This window comes from Carassius auratus, chromosome 14 (assembly GCF_003368295.1).
Source record: "Carassius auratus strain Wakin chromosome 14, ASM336829v1, whole genome shotgun sequence".
Taxonomy (NCBI): Eukaryota; Metazoa; Chordata; class Actinopteri; order Cypriniformes; family Cyprinidae; genus Carassius; species Carassius auratus.
The window spans coordinates 12,893,921-12,919,688 of NC_039256.1; the positions used below are offsets into that span (position 1 = coordinate 12,893,921).

At 36.0% G+C, this 25,768-nt stretch overlaps 1 protein-coding gene and 1 long non-coding RNA gene across 3 annotated transcripts; one reads left to right on the top strand and one right to left on the bottom strand.

The window, feature by feature from the left end:
* Positions 1–8,392: 8,392 nt before the first annotated feature.
* LOC113113677 (phosphatidylinositol 3,4,5-trisphosphate 3-phosphatase and dual-specificity protein phosphatase PTEN-like) lies at positions 8,393–24,246 on the top strand. 2 transcript variants are annotated; one of them, XM_026280068.1, is made up of 6 exons: positions 8,393–8,550; positions 8,698–8,839; positions 12,208–12,276; positions 18,432–18,598; positions 18,990–19,313; positions 23,128–24,246. In XM_026280068.1, exons 1-6 carry the CDS (start codon positions 8,458–8,460, stop codon positions 23,311–23,313), a joined length of 981 nt encoding a protein of 326 aa, XP_026135853.1. In that variant the 5' UTR covers positions 8,393–8,457; the 3' UTR covers positions 23,314–24,246. The 2 variants fall into 2 exon arrangements, with proteins under 2 accessions (XP_026135853.1, XP_026135854.1); XM_026280069.1 differs by lacking the exons at positions 8,393–8,550; positions 8,698–8,839; positions 12,208–12,276 and adding exons at positions 9,158–9,381; positions 9,529–9,670.
* On the bottom strand, positions 14,821–16,724 carry LOC113113678 (uncharacterized). The gene is made up of 3 exons (XR_003293622.1): positions 16,321–16,724; positions 15,242–15,307; positions 14,821–15,155 (listed from the first exon to the last, which is right to left on the bottom strand). It is a non-coding gene; the product is annotated as an uncharacterized LOC113113678 (long non-coding RNA).
* Positions 24,247–25,768: the final 1,522 nt, after the last annotated feature.

A 25,768-nucleotide genomic window follows, 5' to 3' on the forward strand; every position in this document is an offset into this window, starting at 1 on the left:
CCCAATTAGACTTAGTGCAGATGAGAGCATTAGATTCAATATGTTCTAGGTAACCCTGTTTAAATCTGCTAACTGCTGTAGTGCTGTGCAATTCTGAAAAGGTTACAGTGAGTATGCACAGGATGCCTGGCATGGATGAGACCAGGTTGGGATTTTCCCAGGGAAAAAGCATCTAGAAAATAAGCCGTCAGAGGCACGGAGACCTACTTTGGGTTAAGGACTGGACACACTCACTCATTTCCCTAAATCTAGTACCCCCATCCCCCATAACACTTTTGGATGTCTCCCTAACTCATTTAAAATTTTGGAGCACTAACAAGTTGATTTGGGTGTGTTTGATTAGGGAGACTGCAAGAAGTGTTCTAGGAACAAGGTTGTTAAACACTAGGTTAAAAAGTTTTTTTAGGTTCTTACTGAGTGCTGAATGGGTTTATGACCCCATGAAATTGTATATCACTTATTTCATGTTGAAACAGACACATTTTTATATCAGTGTTATTTTAGTGTTATATATATACTTTTATTATATATATATATATATATATATATATATATATATATATATATATATATATATAATATATAATATATATATATATTACTATTTTTAAATATCTTTTATTTTTATAGATTTAAAAAAAAATACTGTTTAGGTTTAATTTATAAGTTTTTATTTATTTCCAGTTAGTAATTTTACTACCAAGTGTTTCATGCCATGATAACTTTTTTTTGTATTTATATTTTTTTAATATTTATATTTATGTCTTATTTTATTTCAGTTTTATTTAAACAAAAAATATTTTATATATATATATATATATATATATATATATATATATATATATATATATATATATATTTCCTTTTAATTATAATCCAGTTACTGTAAACATGTGCTAAAACTGAATTTAGTTTGCACTATACATAATCTCAATACTAACACATGTGGCCAAAACCCTGATTAATTTAATTTTACATGTCGAATTACTTTTTTAATTCCCTTAATTCTTCAAGGTGCTCATATTTTGGTTGGCTTTTTTAGAATACATGTGAAAGGAGAATGAGTGAATAAGTGGTGATAATAATGAAATATCAAGTAATATTGTAGTGTAGTGTAGCCTACAGCAGGTGGCGCAATGTCAGTTATTTCAGTGTCAATGCTTTAACCAGCTCTTAAATGACCTGACCCTATGTGCTCGTATTTCTCAGAATGCTGCTGAAGATGTTTAATGTGGTAGTTTTTTGTTGTAAGCAGGCTTAACTCTAACACACTAAAAAAATCTTATAGATATAGGGACATCATGCATTGCAGACTCAGTCAACCCAGAGGCCCCCAATATTAAAAAAATTCATAATAACTTATAAACATTTACATAACTATTTGCTGAACAATTTTAACAATAATCAAGTATCAATGTGATTGCTTAACAGATCATTACTTCAGTGGTTTTCATCCAAGCAAACTTCCAGAGACCTCAAGATCAATCATTTCTATTTTTATTAACTAATTAATTTTCCAAGTGTGATGTCTAGACCCAGAAAGACGTGTAAATAAAATCTTAAAACGACATGGTCATTTTATAAAGAATATAAATGTTTTCCACACAGCTCTAAAATATGATAGAGATTATGAGTAAAAGTTTTATTATTATTATTAATATTATTATTAATATTATTATTATTTATTCTTATCCTCAATAAAAAGGTGCCCTGTTGACCACAAAGCAGTCAAAACGGTCGAGAACCACTGCATTAGTTTTTAAAGTTGGAAATGAATGAATAGTTATAAATGCAATTAGAATGCAAGACAATTATGTTTCATATATCTTCTCCGTGGACCCCCGGTGCACCATCAGGGACACTCGAGGCCCACAGACTCCGCTGTAAAATCATCTACGAAAATATAGGTTACGCATTTCTATTGGCTGTATGTGGGGGTGAGACCAGCGCTCTGCACGTAACGAAACAATGTACCGACACCGTGCACGCACGTGACCGCTCTGACAGGGAGAAGCACCACGTACATCCTCACATTCATATCTTTCCGCCCTTCTACTTTAATGTCGCTTTATCACCATTGCGCTTTGGAACTTACCGCATTTCACTTTTACACAACGTGTTTTAGATGTTTAATTTTTCTTCAGCTGGTATTTTTAAAAGCAACTGTTCGTATGGCATATTTCGAGCGTGCGTCCGCGCACTATTTCCGCTCGTGGCGGAAAGATATGTTTTTTTCTCTCTGGGTAAACGTGCCGGATTTACGTTCTTTTTTCCTCCGTGGGAAGCCATGATGGCAGTTTGAGAGCGGAACGCACTGAGGAGAGATGAGTCCCGCCGATAAACCGCATATCTTCACGCTTCTCCAACGGCTATCGTCACATATCTAACACACAACTCAGGTGGAGACTGTCAGTTGTCATTTTTCACGGAACCAACTTGGCCATCCAGAGACGACGATGATCATTCGTTAGGAGGGTTTTGAGGGGGGGCGGTTTAGCAGTGGTGGCTAGCGGGCGATGCTAGTCGGGAAAGGCTCGCCTGTGTGTTTTCTTCCTCGCGTGGAGATGGAGAGGATTCGCTCCTCTCTCTGGACTTGATCACGGCGTGCGCGCCGGACACACAGACTTCTGCCTTAGTATTGTTGTTACTGTATCGGATGTATTCCGGTTTGACCGGGCCGCGGGATCGGAGGACCTTTTCACCAGCTCGGAGAACTGAGCGATCGGGACCGATAGAGTCGGGCCTGCTGCGCCGGATCGGATAGAGGCCCGTCTGCGAAAAGCTGTAATCCGGCCCGCTGCGCGAAAACCCACCGGGCCACACACACACACACACTATCTCTCAAGGGTGAGAGAGGCACGGAGCCAATCCGAGCAAACATAACGTTGACCCCCTTTCTAAGAATAAACCGGAATAAAACTGAAGTGTTTTGATCTGCTGTCATGGCAATGGCTGCCAAAATTAAAGAAATAGTCAGTCGGAATAAGAGGCGCTACCAAGAAGATGGTTTCGATTTGGACTTAACATGTATCCTTACTCCTATTTACTGTCTGAGCTACTTTGAAGTTTTTTTTTTGTTTAATTTTTATGCTTCGTTATATATGGTGTCACATCTTGTCATATCATTGCTACATGGTTTCCTCCTTTTAATGTCTTTGTATATGTTTAGGCAACCCTTTTTAAAATGCTTAGTCATGACGCTCTTACTGTCTTAATAACGAAATATCTATTTTCGAACCTCTGTTGTAGGATGCAGATATCAGATGGTTTGACATGGCTGTAATGGCAGACACCCTCTTTCCAGGCTACACTATGCGATCCCCTGTCATTTGGTTGAACATCTGTGTGTTTTGCTGTTTGACAGCTTCTATAGGTGCTTAGCACAACAATCACAACAGTTTACTGAAGAGATTGAACAAATCAGTGTGTATTGACAGATCCGTGATTTCTTCTACCAGCTAATGGCAGTACTATTGATCATGTAAAGACATGAGAGGTCTTTTCTGTGGACTTAATGGATAATGCAATATGGAGTGTGTTCAAACCTTGCTATTCTTAGAAATCATTGAATCAGTTGATTTCTAAACACACTTGTGTAGAGAAGTCGAGTAGGCCGGGATGCCCTGTGACTTGAGAATGTCCAACTCGGTCCACTTTAACAAGAAATATTGAACATCTTTAGCCTATCTAAAAGGTAATTACTCAGTCATGTCTCCAGGTCAGCATGTGTCCTGCTTTTGTCATCAAGTCCATATGCTCTGGGAAAATTAGTAAGGATTCTTGATGTCCGAAAGATAATCATTTTGTTTTACTCTATCTGTAATAGTGGGTGACCGATATTGACCATTGAAAAACTCTTGAAAGCATATTGCTTAGTGGCTGATATATATATATCAATGAGATGCATATGAACTAGTTTTACACAAAATTATTTAAAACTTGAAAACAGAAATGATTTAATATCGGTTGACAAAGCTGTCAGTTGAATTAGGATCTGACTAATCTGAACTGACTCTCGAAATGTCCATATGTCCGCTGATTAATCAGCTTGGCCTGGTTGATGATGTGTTGTTAATCCATAAAACAAATTTTATTGTTAACAAGAAAACAGAAGTTTGGTGGAGTTTCCCTTTTTGATTGTGAACTCATCATGACTATTGAAGGAATTATGTTAGGTCTTCATTTGCTCTTCCTCATTTTCTTTGGCCAATATCAGATTGGCCTTTTGTCTTGAACAATTTTGGCCCTTGTGTGCAAACACGGTTTGTGCAAGGGAATGTAGGCAAGGTTGCGAGGTCTTATTAACTCACGATTTAGAGAATGAAGCAGATGTGATTGTTCTCGTGCACTTTTGCAACAGCAAGCTGTTTTGACTTTACCGCTGCTAAGCCTCGTAGATTTGAGGAAGTGTGGCAGGTCAGGTGTTTGACAGTAAATGACCCGCTGTTGTCTTAGACAAGCATTTTTAAATGGGATAAGAGGTTAAATTAAAAATAAAAAATTAAATGTATGCATTTAGCAGACGCTTTTATCCAAAGCGACTTACAGTGCATGCAGGCTATCAATAGGTTAAGTATAAGAGTAATCTATCAGATTCGTATGTGAGGTTTGTTAAATCCTAACTTCTGGGGGTTTTCGAAATAATCGACAAACTCCAGCTGGTCCATTGTTAAACACTTGTGGTGGCCATGGTTGTCCTGTCCACCATTGCCTTTTCCCCTCGCTGCATTAAATCTCACCTCTGGTTTTGCAAAGCTACACCACTGGCATACTGAGCATGCTGGGAATGGTCAAATGTCACCCAGTCACCCAAGCTGTCAGAGCTGCAGATTTTGAATGCCTCCGTCTCTTCATCATAGATATTTTTTTAAATGATCATGTTCTCTGTTGCTCTATAACATTGAACGATTTACTTGCTTTTGCTTTTGCTTGATTTCTGAGATTTATTTTTAGTCTGTGTGGTTTAAGTGTCAGTTCAGTGTGCTTTCATGATGCTTTGTTCGGAAGGGTGGAGGGTGTTTTAGCTTTCTGGGTGGAAATGGTTTACATGTTAAAACCGCTGGCTCTGACAGTGTGACTGTGTGTGTACATTGCTTGCTTGATATTGAGATACTGCTTAGCAGGTGATGAAGGAGAGGGATGCAATGCAGAGACCTTGTTCTGCTGTCTGTGGTACGTTACTTACACATGAAGAGCATGTCTTGATTGATTGTATTTTTTATCCACATAGAGGTTTCATCTTTACTTGCATAAAATGTACACAAGACAATGAATGGCATCGCCAAAACACATGCGATGTTGTGGTGGTTGTTACTGTGATGGTGTAGGGATACACAATACCATTTACAGTTGTCTTGCAGAATTGCAGTTACCGATTAGACTATCAGGTTGTTTCCAAGAAGTTTGATTATTGATTTTGTTGTCGGAGGGGCTTAAATTGTCCAACTGTGCTTTGAGAATCCTTGTAAACGCTTTGTTCATCATCTATCTTTTTTTGAGGTGTGCTAACCTTAAATACATGACTTTTTCCTTTCCATGTACAATACTATGCAAATCCACCCACCTCTGCTTTTTCTCAATATGGTTTGTCCAGGGTATATTGGTTTTGAACACCAGCTATTTTAATGCTTAAGATTTCTTAGTTATGATGCATGAGTCGCTAACTGTTATAAGGAATTGGCTAAAAATAAGCATGACTCATCCAATTAAAAAGCTCCTGGCTTTTATTCTGACAGTGTCATGACGGAAACGAACAGAACCGAGACGCAAGCCCTGCTTCTCTCCCTCTTTCTCCTTCATGTTGTGGTCGAGGTGTGAACATCCCCGGAGTCTGCACACTTCATGGGTGCGAGAGCCTACAGTAGAAATGCCTGCAGATGCCACAGCGAGCAAGGGAAGTGAGAAACGAGGCTCTGTGAAGACTGCATTGTCTTTCCATGTCAAAAAGCTGCATGATTCCATGCGAGCTGCATTTGAGTGCTCTAGCTGCTTGGTGACCTTTGACCTGGTTGGTATAGATGAGAGTTGTGAAGCTGTTTGACCTGGTTTGCGTAGTAGAAAGTGCAGACACTCCTGTGCCTACGGTCTGACGCTTTGCTTAAAGGTCAATGCATAATGAAGATGGTTCTATTCTGACAGTGTCATGACGGGAAACGAACAGAACGAGACGCAAGCCCTGCTTCTCTCCCTCTTTCTCCTTCATGTTGTGGTCGAGGTGTGAACATCCCCGGAGTCTGCACACTTCATGGGTGCGAGAGCCTACAGTAGAAATGCCTGCAGATGCCACAGCGAGCAAGGGAAGTGAGAAACGAGGCTCTGTGAAAGACTGCATTGTCTTTCCATGTCAAAAAGCTGCATGATTCCATGCGAGCTGCATTTGAGTGCTCTAGCTGCTTGGTGACCTTTGACCTGGTTGGTATAGATGAGAGTTGTGAAGCTGTTTGACCTGGTTTGCGTAGGTAGAAAGTGCAGACACTCCTGTGCCTACGGTCTGACGCTTTGCTTAAAGGTCAATGCATAATGAAGATGGGTGAGAGTGTGACATTTACACTTTACAGACAGCTGAGCATCTGTGTCACAAGTTTTGCCTTTGTTTTCTGTTTGTTGATTTTGAAGTCTTGGGTAAGCTGCAAGCTATCTGAACTACAGGCTGACTGCATTATTAAAGCATTTTTTCCCTTTTTCTTTCTTTTTTTTTTATTTTAATTTATTTATTTTTTTACAGCTTTCCGAGGAATCTTTGTCCAAACATCCAATATCGTTCCATGTTTATGTTGTTGCATAAATGCCTTGCCGTCTTTTTGATGTTCATCTTGTTTTGTTTTTGTCACTTGTGAGTATAATCTTAGCTTAAATCTTGTCAAGTGTTTTATAGTCACCTCATTTTCCTTAACAAGTATACTAGACATCTACCCAAATATCATTGCCATGGGATTCCCTGCAGAACGGTTGGAGGGAGTTTACAGAAACAATATAGATGATGTGGTCCGGTGAGTCCAGTTGGAAAAAACGCAAAATCTCTAGCTTGTTTTTTTTTAGTTTCATCCCACTGTGTATTTGACGTTAAGGTTTTCTTAAGTTAAACATTGTCAACAATTCTCGCAAAAGAAAATACTGTCATTTCAAGGTTTTTCTCACATGGTGTTGTTTCTTTCCAGATCCTTGATTCGAAGCACAAACATCATTATAAATTTATAAATCTGTAAGTGTTTGGTTATTTTTGGTTCATAATATTAGTGATTATTGTAAGAATATTGGGTGCTCAGAGTTGTGCTTTTCCTTCCAGATGTGCTGAACGACAACTACGATGCATCCAAATTCAACTGTAGGGGTGAGTACTTCTACTTTCATTTTCCAATATTACATTTAAATTTTCAAACTGGAGCTTTTGGAGTTTTTGTCTTTGTTTGAAAAGTGGTGATTGCAAGTACTTTACCACAGTGTCTCTTTAATTACACCTGAATGAAAGACAAACTCTACTTTCAGCATACTTTAAGTGATTCAGTTTTGATTTTTAAGGCTGGAATACACCACAACTTTTGCCCAGATTTGCAGTCTGGAGGAGTTGGAAAGTTACGGAAAGTCTTAGCCAGTCTACAGATTTTGGGTGGTCAGAATAGACCAAAAATTGCCTCGTGTTTGATAAAACACAGGATTTTAGAAATAGAAGAGGGGTTGCACTTTTTAACATTTGCTCTGTCCGCAGTTAATATCGCACATTATATATAACTGATCATATTTAACTGATATTGAGTGTCTCCTTGAGTTGCTTGGTGAGATGGTTTGTTATTGATGATTATTGATGTGAAGTTGTTGTGCAGATTTAGCTTCTAGTAATGAGTTTTGTACTAATCACATGCAAGGAAGCAACACCAAAGCAACCTGAAACTGTAAGAGAAATATTTTTGCTTAAAAAAAAAATAATAATTGTAGAAGCTTTTCTGCTGTTTATTAAAAGCAAAAAAAGCAACTGTTTTTATGTCTATTTTAGTTAGTGACCAGGGCTGTCACAATATCAGATTTTCATTTCGTGATTGTTATGGCCAAAAGAAGTCACAATAATGGTATTATTAATGGTATGTAATTTTTCTTTTTTTTTTTTTTTGGATGGCCCTCAAAGTATGTGTGGAGCGTGCTACAAGAAGCACTCAAAATAATTGAGTGTCAGTCAGATTATTTACCATGTTATCAATATTTCATGATATCAATACCAGTGTATTCTCGGGCATTGTGTTCTCTGTCCTATTCTGAAGGACTATAAAGGTGATTCTAAAATCCGCTGAGTACTGAATCTTAAATCTTTTCGTCTTTAGTGGCTCAATATCCCTTCGAGGACCATAACCCCCCACAGTTGGAATTAATAAAGCCCTTCTGCGAGGATCTCGACCAGTGGCTGTCTGAAGATGAGAGCCTGTGGCGGCCATCCACTGCAAGGCAGGCAAAGGTCGCACGGGGGTCATGATATGCGCCTACCTGTTGCATCGTAAGAAGTTCTCAGATGCACAAGAAGCACTGGACTTTTATGGGGAAGTCAGGACCAGGGATAAAAAGGTACGACCGTTTGGTCCTGCGTTCTACTTATGATGTGAAACTGCTGTTGTACTGAAGAAGAGGCATTACAGCTATTTTACATTCACAAGTTTTAACGGAACACAAGCAGTTTTCCCTGTAAATTACTAAGCCATTTTTCTTTTTCAGGGGGTCACCATTCCCAGTCAGCGCAGGTATGTGTATTACTACAACTACCTGCTGAAGAACAAGCTGGACTATAAACCAGTTGCTCTCCTCTTCCATAAAATGGTTTTCCAGACTCTGCCAATGTTCAGTGGGGGCAACTGCAGTAAGTCTTACTCTCCTTTAACCTTGTTATGGCCAAAAGAAGTCACAATAATGGTATTATTAATGGTATGTAATTTTTACTTTTTTTTTTTTTTTTTTTTTTTTTTTTGGATGGCCCTCAAAGTATGTGTGGAGCGGGCTACAAGAAGCACTCAAAATAATTGAGTGTCAGTCAGATTATTTATATTTCATGATATCAATACCAGTGTATTCTCGGGCATTGTGTTCTCTGTCCTATTCTGAAGGACTATAAAGGTGATTCTAAAATCCGCTGAGTACTGAATCTTAAATCTTTTCGTCTTTAGTGGCTCAATATCCCTTCGAGGACCATAACCCCCACAGTTGGAATTAATAAAGCCCTTCTGCGAGGATCTCGACCAGTGGCTGTCTGAAGATGAGAGCCATGTGGCGGCCATCCACTGCAAGGCAGGCAAAGGTCGCACGGGGGTCATGATATGCGCCTACCTGTTGCATCGTAAGAAGTTCTCAGATGCACAAGAAGCACTGGACTTTTATGGGGAAGTCAGGACCAGGGATAAAAAGGTACGACCGTTTGGTCCTGCGTTCTACTTATGATGTGAAACTGCTGTTGTACTGAAGAAGAGGTATTACAGCTATTTTACATTCACAAGTTTTAACGGAACACAAGCAGTTTTCCCTGTAAATTACTAAGCCATTTTTCTTTTTCAGGGGGTCACCATTCCCAGTCAGCGCAGGTATGTGTATTACTACAACTACCTGCTGAAGAACAAGCTGGACTATAAACCAGTTGCTCTCCTCTTCCATAAAATGGTTTTCCAGACTCTGCCAATGTTCAGTGGGGGCAACTGCAGTAAGTCTTACTCTCCTTTAACCTTGTCTTAAATATGTAATATGTCACAATTCAGCTTTTTGGGATATTAAAGTGGTTTTAAAAGCATATTTGTATGTATGTTATACATTGAAAAGTCTGAGATGCTTTGAAAGTGTGTTATTTGATAAAACTGACCTGGTTGTGTTGTCATGTGGGGCTGTGGTCACACTCCCAAAGGAGCTGCCATTCTGTTTGCCATTTTAACCCTGTACCACATCTTTTGGCTATGTCCCCAACACTAACACTCATGGGTACACTGTCTTCCTCTGTTACTGGTTTCTTTTCTTTAAAAAATTTCCCTTGAGAACTCTGTTCTGACATACAGTGTTAATTTCGTTGACTAAATATTTTCGTCATTATTTTCGTCACGAATATATTTTTGCTGACGAAAACAAAACGAAAACTAAAATAGAAGGCACTGATGGAGACTAAAACTATGACTAAATTGATTGACATTATCGTCAACGAATAAAGGACGAGACGAAAATAGACTGTGACGAAAATCAAATCAGCAGACGGGAGAGATGTGAGGAATGAGCAAAAGAACCGGCAAAACAGAACAGACTGCATGAGAGAAGAGAACCAATCAGAGCCTGACTTATAGAGACGTGAAGCGAAGGTTTTCAGTTTTTATGAGCTCCCGGGAAGTCGGCATTCGAAGAGGTGATAGGGACTTTAAGCAACAGCCTCTGGTGGAACGGCAACGCCATTCTGGCGTTGTATTGCGCCTGCGCGAATTTAACTGCTACTTTGTGACGTTCTAATTTAACGGTCTACTACGGGAGAACAGCTGATTTGCCGGAGTCGCTACAACGTGAGAGGTTAGGTAAATAAATGTTATGTTTTTAGACTTATTTACATCATACAATATTAAAAACTCCTCTTCTGACAAAAGATTGTCATTTAACGCCAAAAGCAATCCTTCTCTTGCTTTTTTAAATTATATATTTTTTTGGATCTCAATAAATGAATTAATGCTGCGTTGCGCTGTTCTGTTTTACCGTTGCTTAGTGACTTTTACGTTCTTGGCTACAGCGGTGTGACGGCAAACTTCCGGTCGCTGTAGCCGTTCCATTCGCAGCTGTTGCTTAAAGTCCCTACTGTCTAAAAGAGCGACAAAATGTCCACAGCTCACTTCACGTTTGACGACGAACAAAACAAAACAAAGTGTAAAGCACGCGGAGCGCTCATTCGTGGCAAGAACACAACCAATTTGAAAAGACATTTACAGACGAGCCACCCGGACATTTTCTCAAATGTAATTTCACAACGAAGTTCTTTTGTTTATTGAGCTAAGCAAAATTGGAATAGTGCAGTGCGTAGATGTTGTAGCATTAAATATTACGAACTGAAAAGTACTGTAAAATAGCCCCTTCTTCAAATTAGATGCGAGCACAATACTAATACGTAATATCATGATAAATTCATTTGATTAATACTAATGTTTAGTATATTTTATAATGTTCTACTTGTTGACAATATCACAAATATTTCTATATTAGTCATGTGAAACATGAATGTTCACATCCTATCATTATACATACAAATCTAGCAATATTGTAGTATTTAAAACATACAATATTGCTAGACAAATGAATACCTTATAAAATCTTGTTACTTTTTTATCCACCTAGCTGCCAACTTATTAAATATTTACTTTAAATGTATGCACTTATTGTTCAGCTCAGCTGTAAACTTTAAGGTCCTGGACCTAACTTTATTGATGGTCAATTGGCAGCTAGTTATTGTTTACATTATCATGACAGTGTTTGTTGCTGCATAAAAGCTTTTGAATCGAAATAAAGACACAGTTGTGTTGAAATAAAGTTGAATTTGTGTTTTATATATTTTGGTTAAGTTTGTTTCCTATACCAGTTGTAAAAAATTGTCTAGTAAATCTGTTATTGATTTTAGTCTTATTTTAGTCGACTAAAATACCAAGCAATTTTAGTCGACTAAAATACCAAGCAATTTTAGTCGACTAAAATAAGACTAAAATTAAAACAAATCAGATGACTAAAACTTGACTAAAACTAAAAAGAATTATAGTCAAAAGACTAAGACTAAAACTAAATTAAAATTTTGTGTCAAAATTAACACTGCTGACATAGTAGCTTCTGCAGCCCACAACACAGCCTCTCGTATAATGACATCACAGATTGCGCCCTCTGTTCTCTCATTCCCCCATTCATACATGGGGTACTATTCCATATTTTGTTTATGTTTGTGGAACTGTATGCCACAGCCAGGCTGAACGCCAACCCAAATTGCACCCTACATCACACTCATTTTTGGGAAGCTCTTCATGTATCAAAATTGGAACAAAAAGTGCAGAGTCAGTCTTAGAACTCCCATGATTCAGAGGTAGACTCTGGAGTTCCAGATCGTGTGTGTGTGTGTGTGTGTGAGTGTGTGTGAGTGAGTGAGATGGCTTTCATGCCAGGGCCAGTGTGGTGCAGCCGAGCTCTTGGCCAGGCTGATGGTGATGGTGTTTAACTTCCTTCTCTCTCTCTAAGGGGACAGTACTGTAAAAAACAGGAGTGAGGTGAATCCCCAGGGCTTCAAGAAAGGCAACTGGCACTGGGGTAAAATGGCATTACTTTACTACTACTCTTAAGGGAAATATCTTCAAATGTCAGACAGGCCCTGCCCTGTACTGCATTCAGTACAGTACTGCTTACACTGTTAGACTTTTCAAGGGTTTTTTACAGTAACTTACTGGCAACACTGTTGCCAGTAAGTTACTGTATTTGAGATTTACAGTACAAGAACCGCATTTTAGTTTTACAGTAACTACATGTTACTGTAATCATGTTTTACAGTAACTACATGTTACTGTAATCATATAATACAGTATTATTACCATTACTGTAAAAAAAAAACTTGGTTAACAGTACATTAATCCTAATCCATCATTAATTCTTACTAAATTAAAATTACACTTTTATAATTTTTATCCTACACAAGTCCTGACATTTAGTCCAAAAAGACACAATTATTATGAAACATGAAATTCTTTATTTAAAGCATTGCAAATACTTAAACTTGAAAAATGTAAATGTGTGAAACTTCACTTTAAAACTTTCTCAATTCATATCTTATTTTGAAAAAAATAAAATAAATATAGAGAGCATGAATTTACATGTATAAAAGCAATTAGAGTGCATTCAATGGCAAAAACACTGCAGAAAATTGTTTTTAAAACAAAGTATCTGGACTATGCATAAAGAACTGTCGTTAAAGATACAATGCTGGGACAGTGCAACAATTTTTTGTCCTTTGTCTGTATACTGGATGTAACATTTAAATCCATTAACAAGGAATAAATTAAAGAATTGACAAAATAACATATTATTGAATGTGCATTAAAGTATTAAATTCATAGGAAAATACATGAGAAATACGTCACTTAAGAATACTGTAAATTTGTTGTAAATACTCATATACATGACTAAAACCTAAATGTCCAAAGCCAATAAATTGTGAAAGTAGATAAGTACTCAAGTTTTTCATCTTCTTTGGAAGTCAATAAACCTGGCACATTTGATGACTTGAAACAACCAGGAATATTCTTCATTATGGCAGGAATCTGTCAGAAGTCCCTCTAGGTAAGAATGACAAAGTTAGTCATAAAATGTGCACATTTACACAGAATGTAAATTTTAAAAATGAATCCTATTACATTTCATCATATGACAGTATTTTATACACTTGGTTAACACTTTGAGGTAAACTAACAAAACAAATGCTGTTTAATCCAGTCCTGCAATGCCATCATGAAGATTGTTGAAACTATTTTAGGGAGGTGGTGATTCAATGCTATGAATATTTTGAAGAATGTTCTTTGTAGTGATGCTGAACCTGATTCCATATTACAGAGAGGTGTTTCGGTTATTTAGCTTAACAGAATAGATAATTAAATAGAAAACTGTCAGTACATAATAGAAGCAGCACAAACTACATCCTCCAAAATCATCATATTACTGAATCACCTCAATTCAATTTAATCAAAAACAACATTGTAACCATTATTGCAGGATGAATTAAAAGTAAACTGCATTAGTATCCTCAAATTGAAAAGTGTCTGTATACAGTAGATGTCCTGTTAAGAAGCATCTCACCTAGTCCGAGTTTCTCCACTCAAACTCCATTAGGTGGCGAAGAAAGGATGACACTGTTGTTTATTACTGTTGTCTTTCTCTTCACAACTTCCCCTGTCTTCCGACTCACTCCGGTTTTGGCGGTGCATTTTGTTCCCTCCTCTGGGTTTATCCTCAAGAAAAACCTTTAAGTAAGAAACAATGAATGTAAGACAAAAAACATCTAATTCTTAATATAAATAAAATTTAAAGGAAAATTAATTTTACTATACAATTGAAGTACAAAAGAATCTTAAAAACAGGCTTAAATATTTTTTGAGTCTGTGTGCTATATTTCTTAAGCCTTAAAACTTGAGGGCTACTAAATGATGACTGAATTTTCATTTTTATTGAGTGAACTGCCTTTTCTAGGTAAATGCAGGAAGTAAAGCAGGACAAATGAGTAGTTCTACAGTATCACTACAGCTACTACCAATAACTTACATGTAAAAAAGAATAACTAATCAGTACATAATTTTAAATGTAGGACTGGGATATTTTTATTAGGTAATCAATAATTACTGAATGAGATTGGCCTCATTAAATACTAATAATTATGAAATACCTTTCTACTAAGTTAATAACTAATCACAACATTAACCTTTGTCTGAGACAAAACCACTGGTCCATATTCAATGTAAAAAGAAAAGAAAAGTGATAACGTCTAAGACACAGGTTAAGGTTGTGATTAGTAATTAACTTAGTAAAAAGGTATTTCATAATTATTAGTATTTAATGAGGCCAATCTCATTCAGTAATTATTGATTACCTAATAAAAAATATCCCAGTCCTACTTTACTATTACTTACTGGTTAGTAAATCTTGTTTCCATATTAGTTATTAATCCTGCATAGTTACGTAAAATGACAGGCCATCATTCTAAAGTGTTTTCATAAATTATATTTATCTGCCAAAACAATCCAAAAATGTTGTTTGTCCAAGACTTAAATTTCTCAAGATAATTTTATCTTCTGGAATTTTTTATTTTGTAGTTTATTTTGGCAGATGAAATATAATGATACCTGGCTAGTTACAGCTACAAGAAAGTAAAAACATATATAATTTTGTGAATTAGTTAAACAGACAACTAAACATGTTAAACTTTGAATTAACAGAACAAAACGAAGTGTGGAGAAATGAAGATGTACTTACTGTTTTATGAGTCCCAGTGTTGCACAGGCAGTCTCCTGGTATTCAATGTTTAAAACGTAGAAGAAGATGAAGAATACAGAAAGGCATCTGCACATCCCAGGTGCTCATCCAAAACATAGGCCACCTTTCCCTCAATCCTTACCATCCACTTTGTGGAAGAGAGAAATTGTTCCCTAAAAAAAAAAAAAAAAAAATTACAAATGTTTAAAAGGCAAACACTCATTGAAGTACACTAACATTGCTCAAAACCTTCTCTTACCAAGCATTATGAGTCTTGGTGTGGCTGGAAGGCTCATGTCTTTCTCGATGGATGCCTTTGTTGTAGCTGTTTTTAAAACACAAAAATACCTATTATTACTACATGTTTAAAATGCAGCTTAAAAATAACATTTCATGTATTTCACAATAGACTAGGCTTAATTCGTCTTAAATGAAAGATTAACTTTGCTCGGAAAAAAAAAACATCTGGTTTTTAATCCTAATTCAATACACTCGTCTTTTCTATTTTTTTTAAACGTTAAGTTTACCTCAGTTTTTTAGCCCCAATGCTGAAAAGAAACCGTTAACGGAATCCAGAACCGTGAGGTCTGGCCTCTGCACTGCGCTGTTAGTTCCTAATCAAATTCTTAAAGCACACTGTCGACCCAAATGTCAAAAATGAGGAAAAATATAAAAACACCGTTTAAATGAAAAAAAAAAAAAACCCGATGCTATTACTGTTAGAGGCCAACGTTATTTACTAACTAACTTCGTCTTAATGTAACGTTAAGCTTAACTGTGCTCAATAAAAATGCTTTTAATCGGTAATTCAATAAACCCACAAAGTCTTTTTTTAAATAAAACGTTAGGTTTACCTCAGTTTTTAGCCCCAATGCTGACAAGAAACCGTTAAAGTCTCCAGAACCGTGAGCTCTGGCCTCGAGCAAAACTTGCGACTGCACTCACTGCTAGTTCCTAATCTAATTCGTAAAGCACCCAGTGACCCAGATGTCAAAAAATGACAAAAAACGAGTTTAAATAAAATAAAATATATATATATAAAAACTATGCCATTTCGCAACTGTGTTAGGCCAACGTCAATTTACTAACTCCGTTTTAATAAGCTGCTATTCTCGATTAAAAAAATCATGATTTTAATCAACTTCCCTGCTAAAACACGACGTAACGTTAACTGTTCCGTGTTGTTAGCGGGTTAATTCAATAAATTAAACTCACAACGTTTTTTTTATATAAAAAACGTTAAGTTTACCTCATTTTTAGTGCCAATGCTGACAAATGTTAACCTATAAAATTGGGGTGCGGACAACGGCGGGCACACGCAGTGACACACATATTTACCTTGCTTGTTTGCTGTTCTTCCTCTTCCTTACTCACGGGGGTGAAAAAATCTTCGCAAGGTGTCTGTCCTTGGACGCAGCTCTTATTATGTTCTCCGGCATCGTCAGCTGATCACTCTCCTCGGGCAAAACTTCAACCCTGCACTTGATGGTTCCTAATCTTAATAGTAAAGCAAATCCTGAGATCCAAATAGCGCCAAATAGTCCGTTGTGGTAAATACAGTATTATACTTTATTTTAAAAAATACAGCAAATCACTGTATTTGGTGTTTAATGTCACAGAAAATTCCCATGATGCAAAGGGAATTACAGTTATGAACTGTAAAGAGAATTTACAGTATTATACTGGTTGATATATGGTAAATAACTGTAGAAATTACAGAAAAGTCTAACAGTGTACAGCGTTTATTGCTCTAGTCTCTTTCAGGCAGGAGCCCAGAAACAGGTAGAAAGAAGTCCTAAATATTTTATCTGCTCTAAAATCCATAGAGATGCTCAGTTTAAAATAAAAATAAAGATAGAATTCTAAATGTCTCTCTGAATAAATTTGCTCTGCATTAAAGGGTTAGTTCACCCAGAAATGAAAGTTAGACTTTTACTCACCCTACGGTGCCTCAGGTGTGAAAAAGTGCACTTTTCTTTGGTTTTACAAAGCAATGTGTTGAATGAAACGGTAGACATTAAATATAGCATTATATTGTGTGTATATATAATTATAGCATTTATCGTGTAATTACTATTATTTTCTAGTTAATCCATGTTGATTTTTTACCGCAAACAATTAGCTGTCACTTTAATTCAGCATGTGCATGCAGCATAAATCCCACTAGGGCTGCACGATTGACAAAAATCATAATAGTCGATTATTACTTTAAAATTGTACTTGCGATTATTAATTATGATGATCACATTTTGCAATAAATGATCTTTATACGATTGTTTTATGCAACTGCACGCTGTATCTGAAAACACTCTAACTGAAAAACTTTAGTGCTTTTCTATAGTATTAAGCCTGAAATGTCAACTATACATTGGATTTGTGAAAATATGAATGGTATTATAATGTTATACTAAAACTAATGGGAAAAACCCTTAAAGATAACATGTAGAAAGAAAAACAAATCTTAAGCTTGCAGAGTAACATAAGTGGACTTTGAATGATTAATTGCTTCTTTTTGAACGATTATGTAATTGTGGCATCCATAATCTACAAAATCTTTTAATTATTGCAAGCGATAAATACAATATTCCATCTATATCCTTGTAAACACAGCTGTTTTTTGTCTTAAGTGAACATAAACAGACGAGAAAGTAAACACATGTGTAACAGTATTTATTTTACTCATGATACTGCTTAATGATTTGTTTGTTCCCATTTTATTACTGACTGTTTACTTGTCTTTCACAATTAAATTTTTTATATTTACGTTAGTCTTGTTTTTGCTATGGTCTTTTTGTTAAAACCATATGGGTAAATGTTTCTTTTCTGTGTAGGCTGCTGAGTTTTGCTGATATTACTCAGCTGCAACAAAATACTTTGTAAAAAGACAGAATATTTGGCATCTAAGTGTTTACATTTTTTTTTTTTTTTTATCTCACTGGATTCAAAATTAGGAATTGATAAGAATTGGAATCAACTAAATTCAAATGATACTCAACCCTACCAGTCAGGAATTACATTTTAAAAATGTGACCAAAACAGCATTTCCCGCTAGCATTTTGAGTCCTGTTAAGTGGCTTTCAAACACATTTTCAAACAGTGGCCAATCCAGAGGTGTTTAAGATCCGCTCAAAATGCTAGTGGAAAATGCTGGTATCGTCACATTTTAAAAATTTCAGTACAGACATCCTTATCTCCCTTTGCATCAGCCCCGTTTCTAATCACTGACATCGGCTTGACTGACGATGTCAGATCTGGCGGTGGAGTTATTTCACTCAGTGTGGGCTTCATGATAATTAACACCTTTCTTTATTTCCTCTTTGCTGAATACAGTTCTTTTGCATAGCTTTTGATTTTCTCGTTCTCATTTTAAATTTATTCCCACCATTCTCCTCTTCCTAAATGTCTCTGTCTCTTTCTCACTCTCCCCATCTCTCTGTTCTGTCTAACAGACCCTCAGTTCGTCGTGTATCAGTTGAAGGTAAAGATCCACACGTCAAACCCAGCCCACACACGGAGGGAAGAGAAGCACATGATCTTTGAGTTCCCTCAACCTCTTCCAGTTTGTGGCGACATCAAAGTGGAATTCTTCCACAAACAGAGCAAGATGATGAAGAAGGTAAGTTCTTGTGTATACTTTGACCTATAACCCTTTCTCTGAATACCACATTGTTGTTGGTACACCGTATCACAGGATCTTGACCCCGTGTCCAAGTCTGCAGGGAGACGTTGCCTTTTGGCGGTTTGTGGTTTTCCTATTGTTTTATGTCTTTGGTTAAGCAGCTACTTCATCCTTTTGCACGTGCTCTAAATGTTGCTTCCTCATTTTAGTTTTTTCTTTCTTCCAACAGAGCGCGTCTGTCCTGTGTGTGTTTGTGTTTCTGCTCTATATAAACGTGTTTATAAGTGCTGTTGTTGGAATGTGTATTTGTGTTTGTAAACACTTGCTATTTCTGGCCATCCAATGCCCAAATGTAAACCGTTTGCTGTGTGCTCATGTGTGTTCGCAGGATAAAATGTTCCATTTCTGGATAAACACATTCTTCATCCCGGGTCCCGAGGAAGCTGGGGAGAAAGTGGAGAATGGGTCGGTGGTCAATGACGTGGACAGCCTCTCCTCTCAGAGCCAGAGCTCTCCGGCCGAGAGGGAGCGAGAGAAGGAGCGAGGGATTGCAGCGGGAGGATTTGAAAGAGAAAAGGGTGCAGAAAGGGGAGGAGAGCGAGCAGGAGTAGCGGATGGAGATAAAGACTACTTGATTCTGACCTTAACGAAGAATGACTTGGATAAGGCCAATAAGGACAAAGCTAACCGATATTTCTCACCCAACTTCAAGGTGAGGGCACACCATTCAAAACTATACAATGGATTGATCAAAGTAGCTTTATAATAACTCATCTACTGGCATCAAAACATTACTTAATTTGGAGACACAAGACAGCAGTATGGGTTTTTAAATGTTTAAATTAGGGATGTCAGTGATTAATCTATGATCGATTAATTGTCCATTATGATGCAGTCGATTAAAGCTGGCGATGGTCGGTTAACCGATTTAATGTTGGGTTGCGTGCGTCTCATGTGCACTCTACATGTGCGAGCGGCTGTGAGCGACGGTATATAAATGCATCATTCATTCACAATGTACAAATTAAGATTTTAATGTGATTTAAACTCATTAAAAAAAACATTAAAATAGAAACAACACAAGTTTTTCAACATGGAAGGCAATAGAAATGTCGTAACTAAGTCATTCCATCAGATAATTGTTTCATGTCATGCACTTTGCAGGGCTGCGGGACAAAGAACAGATAGGCTATTCATTCCTACAACTTGTTAATTTGTGACTATGACTTATTAATTTGTGGCAGTTGTCCATGTTTCATTAATGTTGTTCCCTAAATAAGCCATGATTTAACTGAAATACGGGAACACATTAATAAATGGAACGAATTCTTAATTTCCCTTCGCATGTTTACCACAGTATGAGAAACGCGAAAACATTGATTATAAGTGGAAGATAATAAAAGAAACCTCTGAAATTAGAGGGTTAGACTGTGAAGATTTAGGAAAAGAAACCATGCCTAAATGTTATTGAATTTGCGGAAATTCGTGACCAACTGCAAAACCAGAACAAAGCCACGTAAAGACTATTTGTGCTTTTATGCTTTAGGGAAAATGTATAGCCTATACAATTTATAGGTCTGTCATAAAAATCTGAATTTGTTTTCATAAATTAAAAAATAAATAAATAAATTAAAAAATATATTTTTTTACATATTTGTTAAAACCTGTCATTATGTCCTGACAGTAGAATATGAGACAGATAATCTGTGAAAAAATCAAGCTCCTCTGGCTCCTCCCAGTGGTCCTATTGCCATTTGCAGAAATACATCGCTCCCGGTAAGAAATCAATCAGAGCTGCGGTCCGTAAATTTGTTTGTGTTCAAAATGTAGAAATATTTATATAATAAGCGAGTACACCATGAATCCATTTTCCAAACCGTGTTTTTGGCATGTCCTGAATCACTAGGGTGCACCTATAATAAGTGTTTATATTTGGACTATTTTAGATTGCTTCGGGGGTACCGCAGCGGAGTAACCCAGTACCTTTGTGATTCTTCATAGACATAAACAGAGAGAAGTAGTTCCGGCTATGATGTTCTTGGATAGAAAAGGATGACAGTTTGTTTGCTTTATTTTACAAGAGCACAAATCTTCAGTTTTTATTGTGAGTGTGTGCACAAATGAAAGTAAACACTTTTGTGGAAAAGGTTTTTTTTTTTATTTAGATTTTTTTTTTTTTTTTTTTTTATCTCTCAGCTGTTTCAAATGCGCCGGAGCATGGCTCACACGTATTCCAGCAATTCAAACTTGCATCGCAGTCCATTATCAAAATAAATTAGTCAACTAAACATTTAAAAGGTTACACTGGTCAGTTTAAATAGACTGTAGTATACTGGTTCACTCTGCTGTTATGCATGCGTGTAAAGTACAAGTCTAGTTTACATTATAAATAATAGTTTAACATTCAAATACATTTCAAATATGGAACGCAAAAATTCAAAATCTGACATTTTCCAGAATCCAGTAGGATCAAATTAATGTGAGCACCAGTGTGTTTTGCTTCAACCGATGGAAGCAGTTCACTTACTGCACAGCCACACGTGCAAATTTTATTTTAAATGCCATAATTTCTGTTGAAAACATTGCAATTGTGTTTTAAAATACTACAACGAGCACCACAAAACCTTTTAAAGAGATGCATCCAGTGGTCTCCGTGCAGGATAGGAAACAGTCAACAAAGTAAAATTACCTCAAACGTATGGCGCGCTCTCTTCATTTTATCAAATGATCATAATCACATCTATTCATTTTATAATTCTGCTACTAGCATTTTAATAAGACTAAAACCCCTTTAATTCCTCTGAGAAAGTGTTTTTTGTGTGTGAGTCTGTGGCTTTTGTGCATCCTGTCATGCCGGTGACTATGTGCTGCTTAGGGCGGTCACAATATAAAATTTTGCTGGACGATAAATTGTCCAAGAAATTATTGCGATAAACTATAATATTGTCATTCTAAGACCAGTTTCAACTAATATAATGATAATTGCATAATAACTGAGATGCACCTTTTCAGAGATCCAAAAACTTTTATTTTATGGCAGATTCAGAGCAAGAATTACCAACATGTTGACTTTGTGTGGCTTAAAATTAGTTAATTTTGTATGTTATAATATGTTTATATGCCAGTAAGGGATGCTCATATTGACCGTTTAATTTAAATTTGACATCCCTAGTTTCATAAAAAGTAATTGAATGGGTTTTTAATTTCAATTGTGGAGCTTCAGTACTTTTGTTTAAACAGATGTACATTTACAGTCATGTTTTCTCTGTGTGTCCTGTTGGGTTTAAGGAGTTGATCACATGACACTCATTATGTTATTTGTCTCTGAATGACTCATTTAAATGGATGAAAAGTAAAAAAAAAAAAAGTGTATTAAAAAATGTATTCATTCATATTTATTTATTCTATTCATCCAAGGATACTGAAGAAAAAAATATCTTGGTTTCCATTAAAAAATATTAAGCAGCATTAATCTTTATAGCATTGATGCAAAGAAAAAAATGTTTCGAGCATATAAGAATAATATCAGGAATAAATTACAGTTTTGAATATATTTAAACAGAAAACAGTTATTTGACATTATTACAATATTACTGATTTGAATTGGATGAAATAAATGCTGCCTTGGAGAGCAAGTGTGTGTGTGTATATATACACTCCCAGTTAAAAGTTTCGAATCAGAATGATTTTTTAATGTTTTTTACTGGAGTTTCTTATGCTCATTAAGGCATTTATTTGATCAAAAATACAGGAGAAAAGTGTGTTACATCATATTATTATGATGTAAAATAGTTTTTCTGTTTTAATAAACATTAAACTCTAATTTATTCCTGTGACGCAAAGCTGAATTTTCAGCATCATTACCCCAGTCTTCAGTGTCCCGTGATCCTTCAGAAATCATTCTAATATGTTGATTTATTATCAGTGCTGGAAACTGTTGCGCTGCTTAATATTTTTTGGAACCTGTGATAATTTTGTTCAGGATACTTTGATGAATAAAACTTTTATTCAGCAAGCATGTTAAATTAAGAAGTGATGGCAAAGATTTATATTGTTAGAAAAGATTTATATTTTGAATAAATGCTGTTCTTTCTAACTTTATTCATTAAAGAATCCTGAAAAAGGTATCGCAGTTTCACAAAAAATATGTGGCAGCACAACTGTTACCTAAATTGATAATAAATTGGCATATTAAAATAATTTAAGGATCATATGACACTTTAAACTGGAGTAATGACTGATGGAAATTCAGCTTTGCATCACAGAAATAAATTTTATTTTAAAGGATATTAAAATAGAAACCATTATTTTATATTGTAATAACATTTTGCAAGATTTTTTTTTTTTTTTTTTTTTTTTTGCATATTTGATCAAATAAATACTGCTTTCTTTTAAAAACATTACAAGTCTTACTGATCCCAAACTTTTGAACAGCTATATATATGATTCATACATTAAGAATGTTTCATTTTGTATTCTGCAAAGCACAGATATTTATGCTACCTTCTATCTTTTGTCTCTGTCAGGTGAAGTTGTACTTCACAAAGACCGTGGAGGAGCCCTCAAACTCAGAAGCGAGCACTTCAACTTCTGTCACTCCGGATGTGAGTGATAATGAACCCGATCACTACCGCTATTCAGACACCACTGATTCCGACCCGGAAAATGAACCTTTTGATGAGGAACAACACACACAGATTACAAAAGTCTGAACACTTTTTGGCATCTACACACACACACACACACATACATATACACAAACACAAACGAACACATGCCGGACAAAAACAAGAAAAACCAACCAACACCAGTGAAATAAAAAAGGAGAAAACTTGAAAATAAACTGAAGAGAAAAGGACCCTTCCTCCTCTACCCCTCCAACAGCTCGAGGACAGTCAAGTCGAATGCCATTGATCACAGATGAAGAAAAATATCCCGACCAATTTATTGTTTTACTTCATTTTGATTATGACGAATTTCGTGTGTGGATAACAACACCGTTGCCTGAGGTGGGAGGGAGGGTCCTGTAGCTATTCTGTGTATATAAAATCCCTTTTTTGTGTCAAAGATGTTACAAATCTAGGCAATCAGGCGAGGCGAGGAGAAGGGAGGGGAGGAGAGGTAGAGCAGAACACACATCTCTCCTTCTCCCTGTCTTCACCCAGGCCAGTGCTGCAATCACCCTCTCCCCCTCTCCCTCGCTCTTCCCCTCCTTACTGTGAATGCTTCTCGTGCTGTCTGCAGGCGCTAAGAACTTTGACCCCTTCCTGCGCCGTGTGTGCTGGTGTACGTAGTCCTTCAGGCTGTTGTACAAAGGCTACGGCATGCCAGCGTTCCTTTTTCCTAGCCTCACAACCTTCCCCTCCCCCATCCCACTGTGTATAACGATAAATTATGCAGGAAAACACGACATCCGATGTAATTGTCTGTGTTTTTTTTTTTTTCTTTATTTTTTTTTCTTTTTTTATCCTAAGATAATAAAAAATATAATACATGAAAGCGCAGGGAACCAGTGTTTGCAATAATGTTAACACTCAACATTTAAAGGACAAATTGGTGTGCATGTCATTGGAGTCAGTGTCCATGTTTAATAAATGCTATATGATGTGTTTTTATTAAAACAAAAGTGTCAGAACTCTCTTAAACAGTCGTCTGAGATCAATATACAAAAGTCAGTTTTAAAAAATTGAGCTATAATCGTGTGTTTATATGTATGTGTGTGTGTGTGTAAACTTTCATAGCTTGAATTCTCTCTCTCAATGATTACACACTGTGCACTTCCATTTGGGGTTGGTAAGACTTTTTATTATTGAACGCTGTGCTCACCAAGGCTGTGTTTATTTTAATCAGAAATACAGTAAACAAATACAGTGAAATATCGTTCATTTAAAATAAGTTTTTAATCATACATTTTAAAATCTAATTTATTACTTTGATGGCAAAGCTGAATTTTCACTAGACATTACTCCATTCTTGAGTCACATGATCCTTCAGAAATTATTTTTGTAAATGTTTGATCAATCTGAAAAAGATTGTTTTGATGAACAAAGTTCAAAAGAACAACACTTATTTGAAATATAATTTTGTAACAATGTAGAAGTCTTTACTGAACCATTTTGTTGGGGCTAAAATTTTAGAACTGATAATAGTTTTCCTCTCTTTCCTTTTTTTTTTTTTTTGGTCATTTTATGAGGATTTCATATTTTTGAGAATTTTTCCATAAAGGGATATTCACCCAAAAATGAAAATTACCCCATGATTTACTCACTCTCAAGCCATATGACATTATTCTTTCAGAAGAATCTAATCGGAGTTATATTTAAAAATGTCCTGGCTCTTCCAAGCTTTATAATGGCAGTGTGTGAGTGTTATTCTTCAATAGTCTAAAAGAAGTTCAATAAAGCGTGTCCCACGTAGCTCCCGTTGGTGAATAAAAGCCTCCTGTAGTGAATCAATGCATTTTTGTAAGAAAACAAATCCATATTTCAAATTTTATAAACCGTGATCTTTAGCTTCAATAACTGTTGTACGCACATTCACAATAGAAAAATCTGAGATTTTTATAAAGTTTTAAATATAGATATTTTTCTTACACAAATGCATCGATTCGCTTTAGCCTTTATTAACCCCACGGAGCTGTGTGGGACTTTTTATTTATGATGGATGGATGGATGGATGGATGGATGCACTTTATTTGAAGTTTTTTGGAGTAATGAAAAATAACAGCCCTTCACTGACATTATAAAACTTGGAAGAGCTAGGACATTTAAAAAAAATATATATATATATATATATATATATATATATAAAACTCAGACTGGATTTATCTGAAAGAAGAAAGTCATACACACCTAGGATGGCTTGAGGGTAAGTAAATTATGGGGTAGTTTTCATTTTTGGTTGAACTATCCCTTTAAGTTAGAATTTCCTTTCCAAACAAGGTGCTTACTGGAAGCTCCCTCTTCCTTGTCTCTCTGTTTGTGGTATTACATTTTCTCCTATTAGGAATGTAAGAAAGCATTTCAATATACTATTATTACTATAATACATATTTGAAATGAGGGACTTTTATTGGATTTCCCGGTTGATGAGGATATTTTTAGATTGTCATAAATTATGCAAATACATCTAATGGGTTTAGTCACAGCATTTAAGTAGTCTGAAGCA

What these genes read in the sequence shown, in the direction of transcription:
- LOC113113677 (XM_026280068.1), top strand. Translation starts at nt 8,458, where the DNA reads ATGATATGCGCCTACCTGTTGCATCGTAAGAAGTTCTCAGATGCACAA. An exon ending in GTTCAGTGGGGGCAACTGCA is followed by an intron (nt 8,840 to 12,207) that starts GTAAGTCTTACT and finishes TCTCTCTCTAAG; the next exon opens with GGGACAGTACTGTAAAAAAC. An exon ending in ATTTCTCACCCAACTTCAAG is followed by an intron (nt 19,314 to 23,127) that starts GTGAGGGCACAC and finishes TGTCTCTGTCAG; the next exon opens with GTGAAGTTGTACTTCACAAA.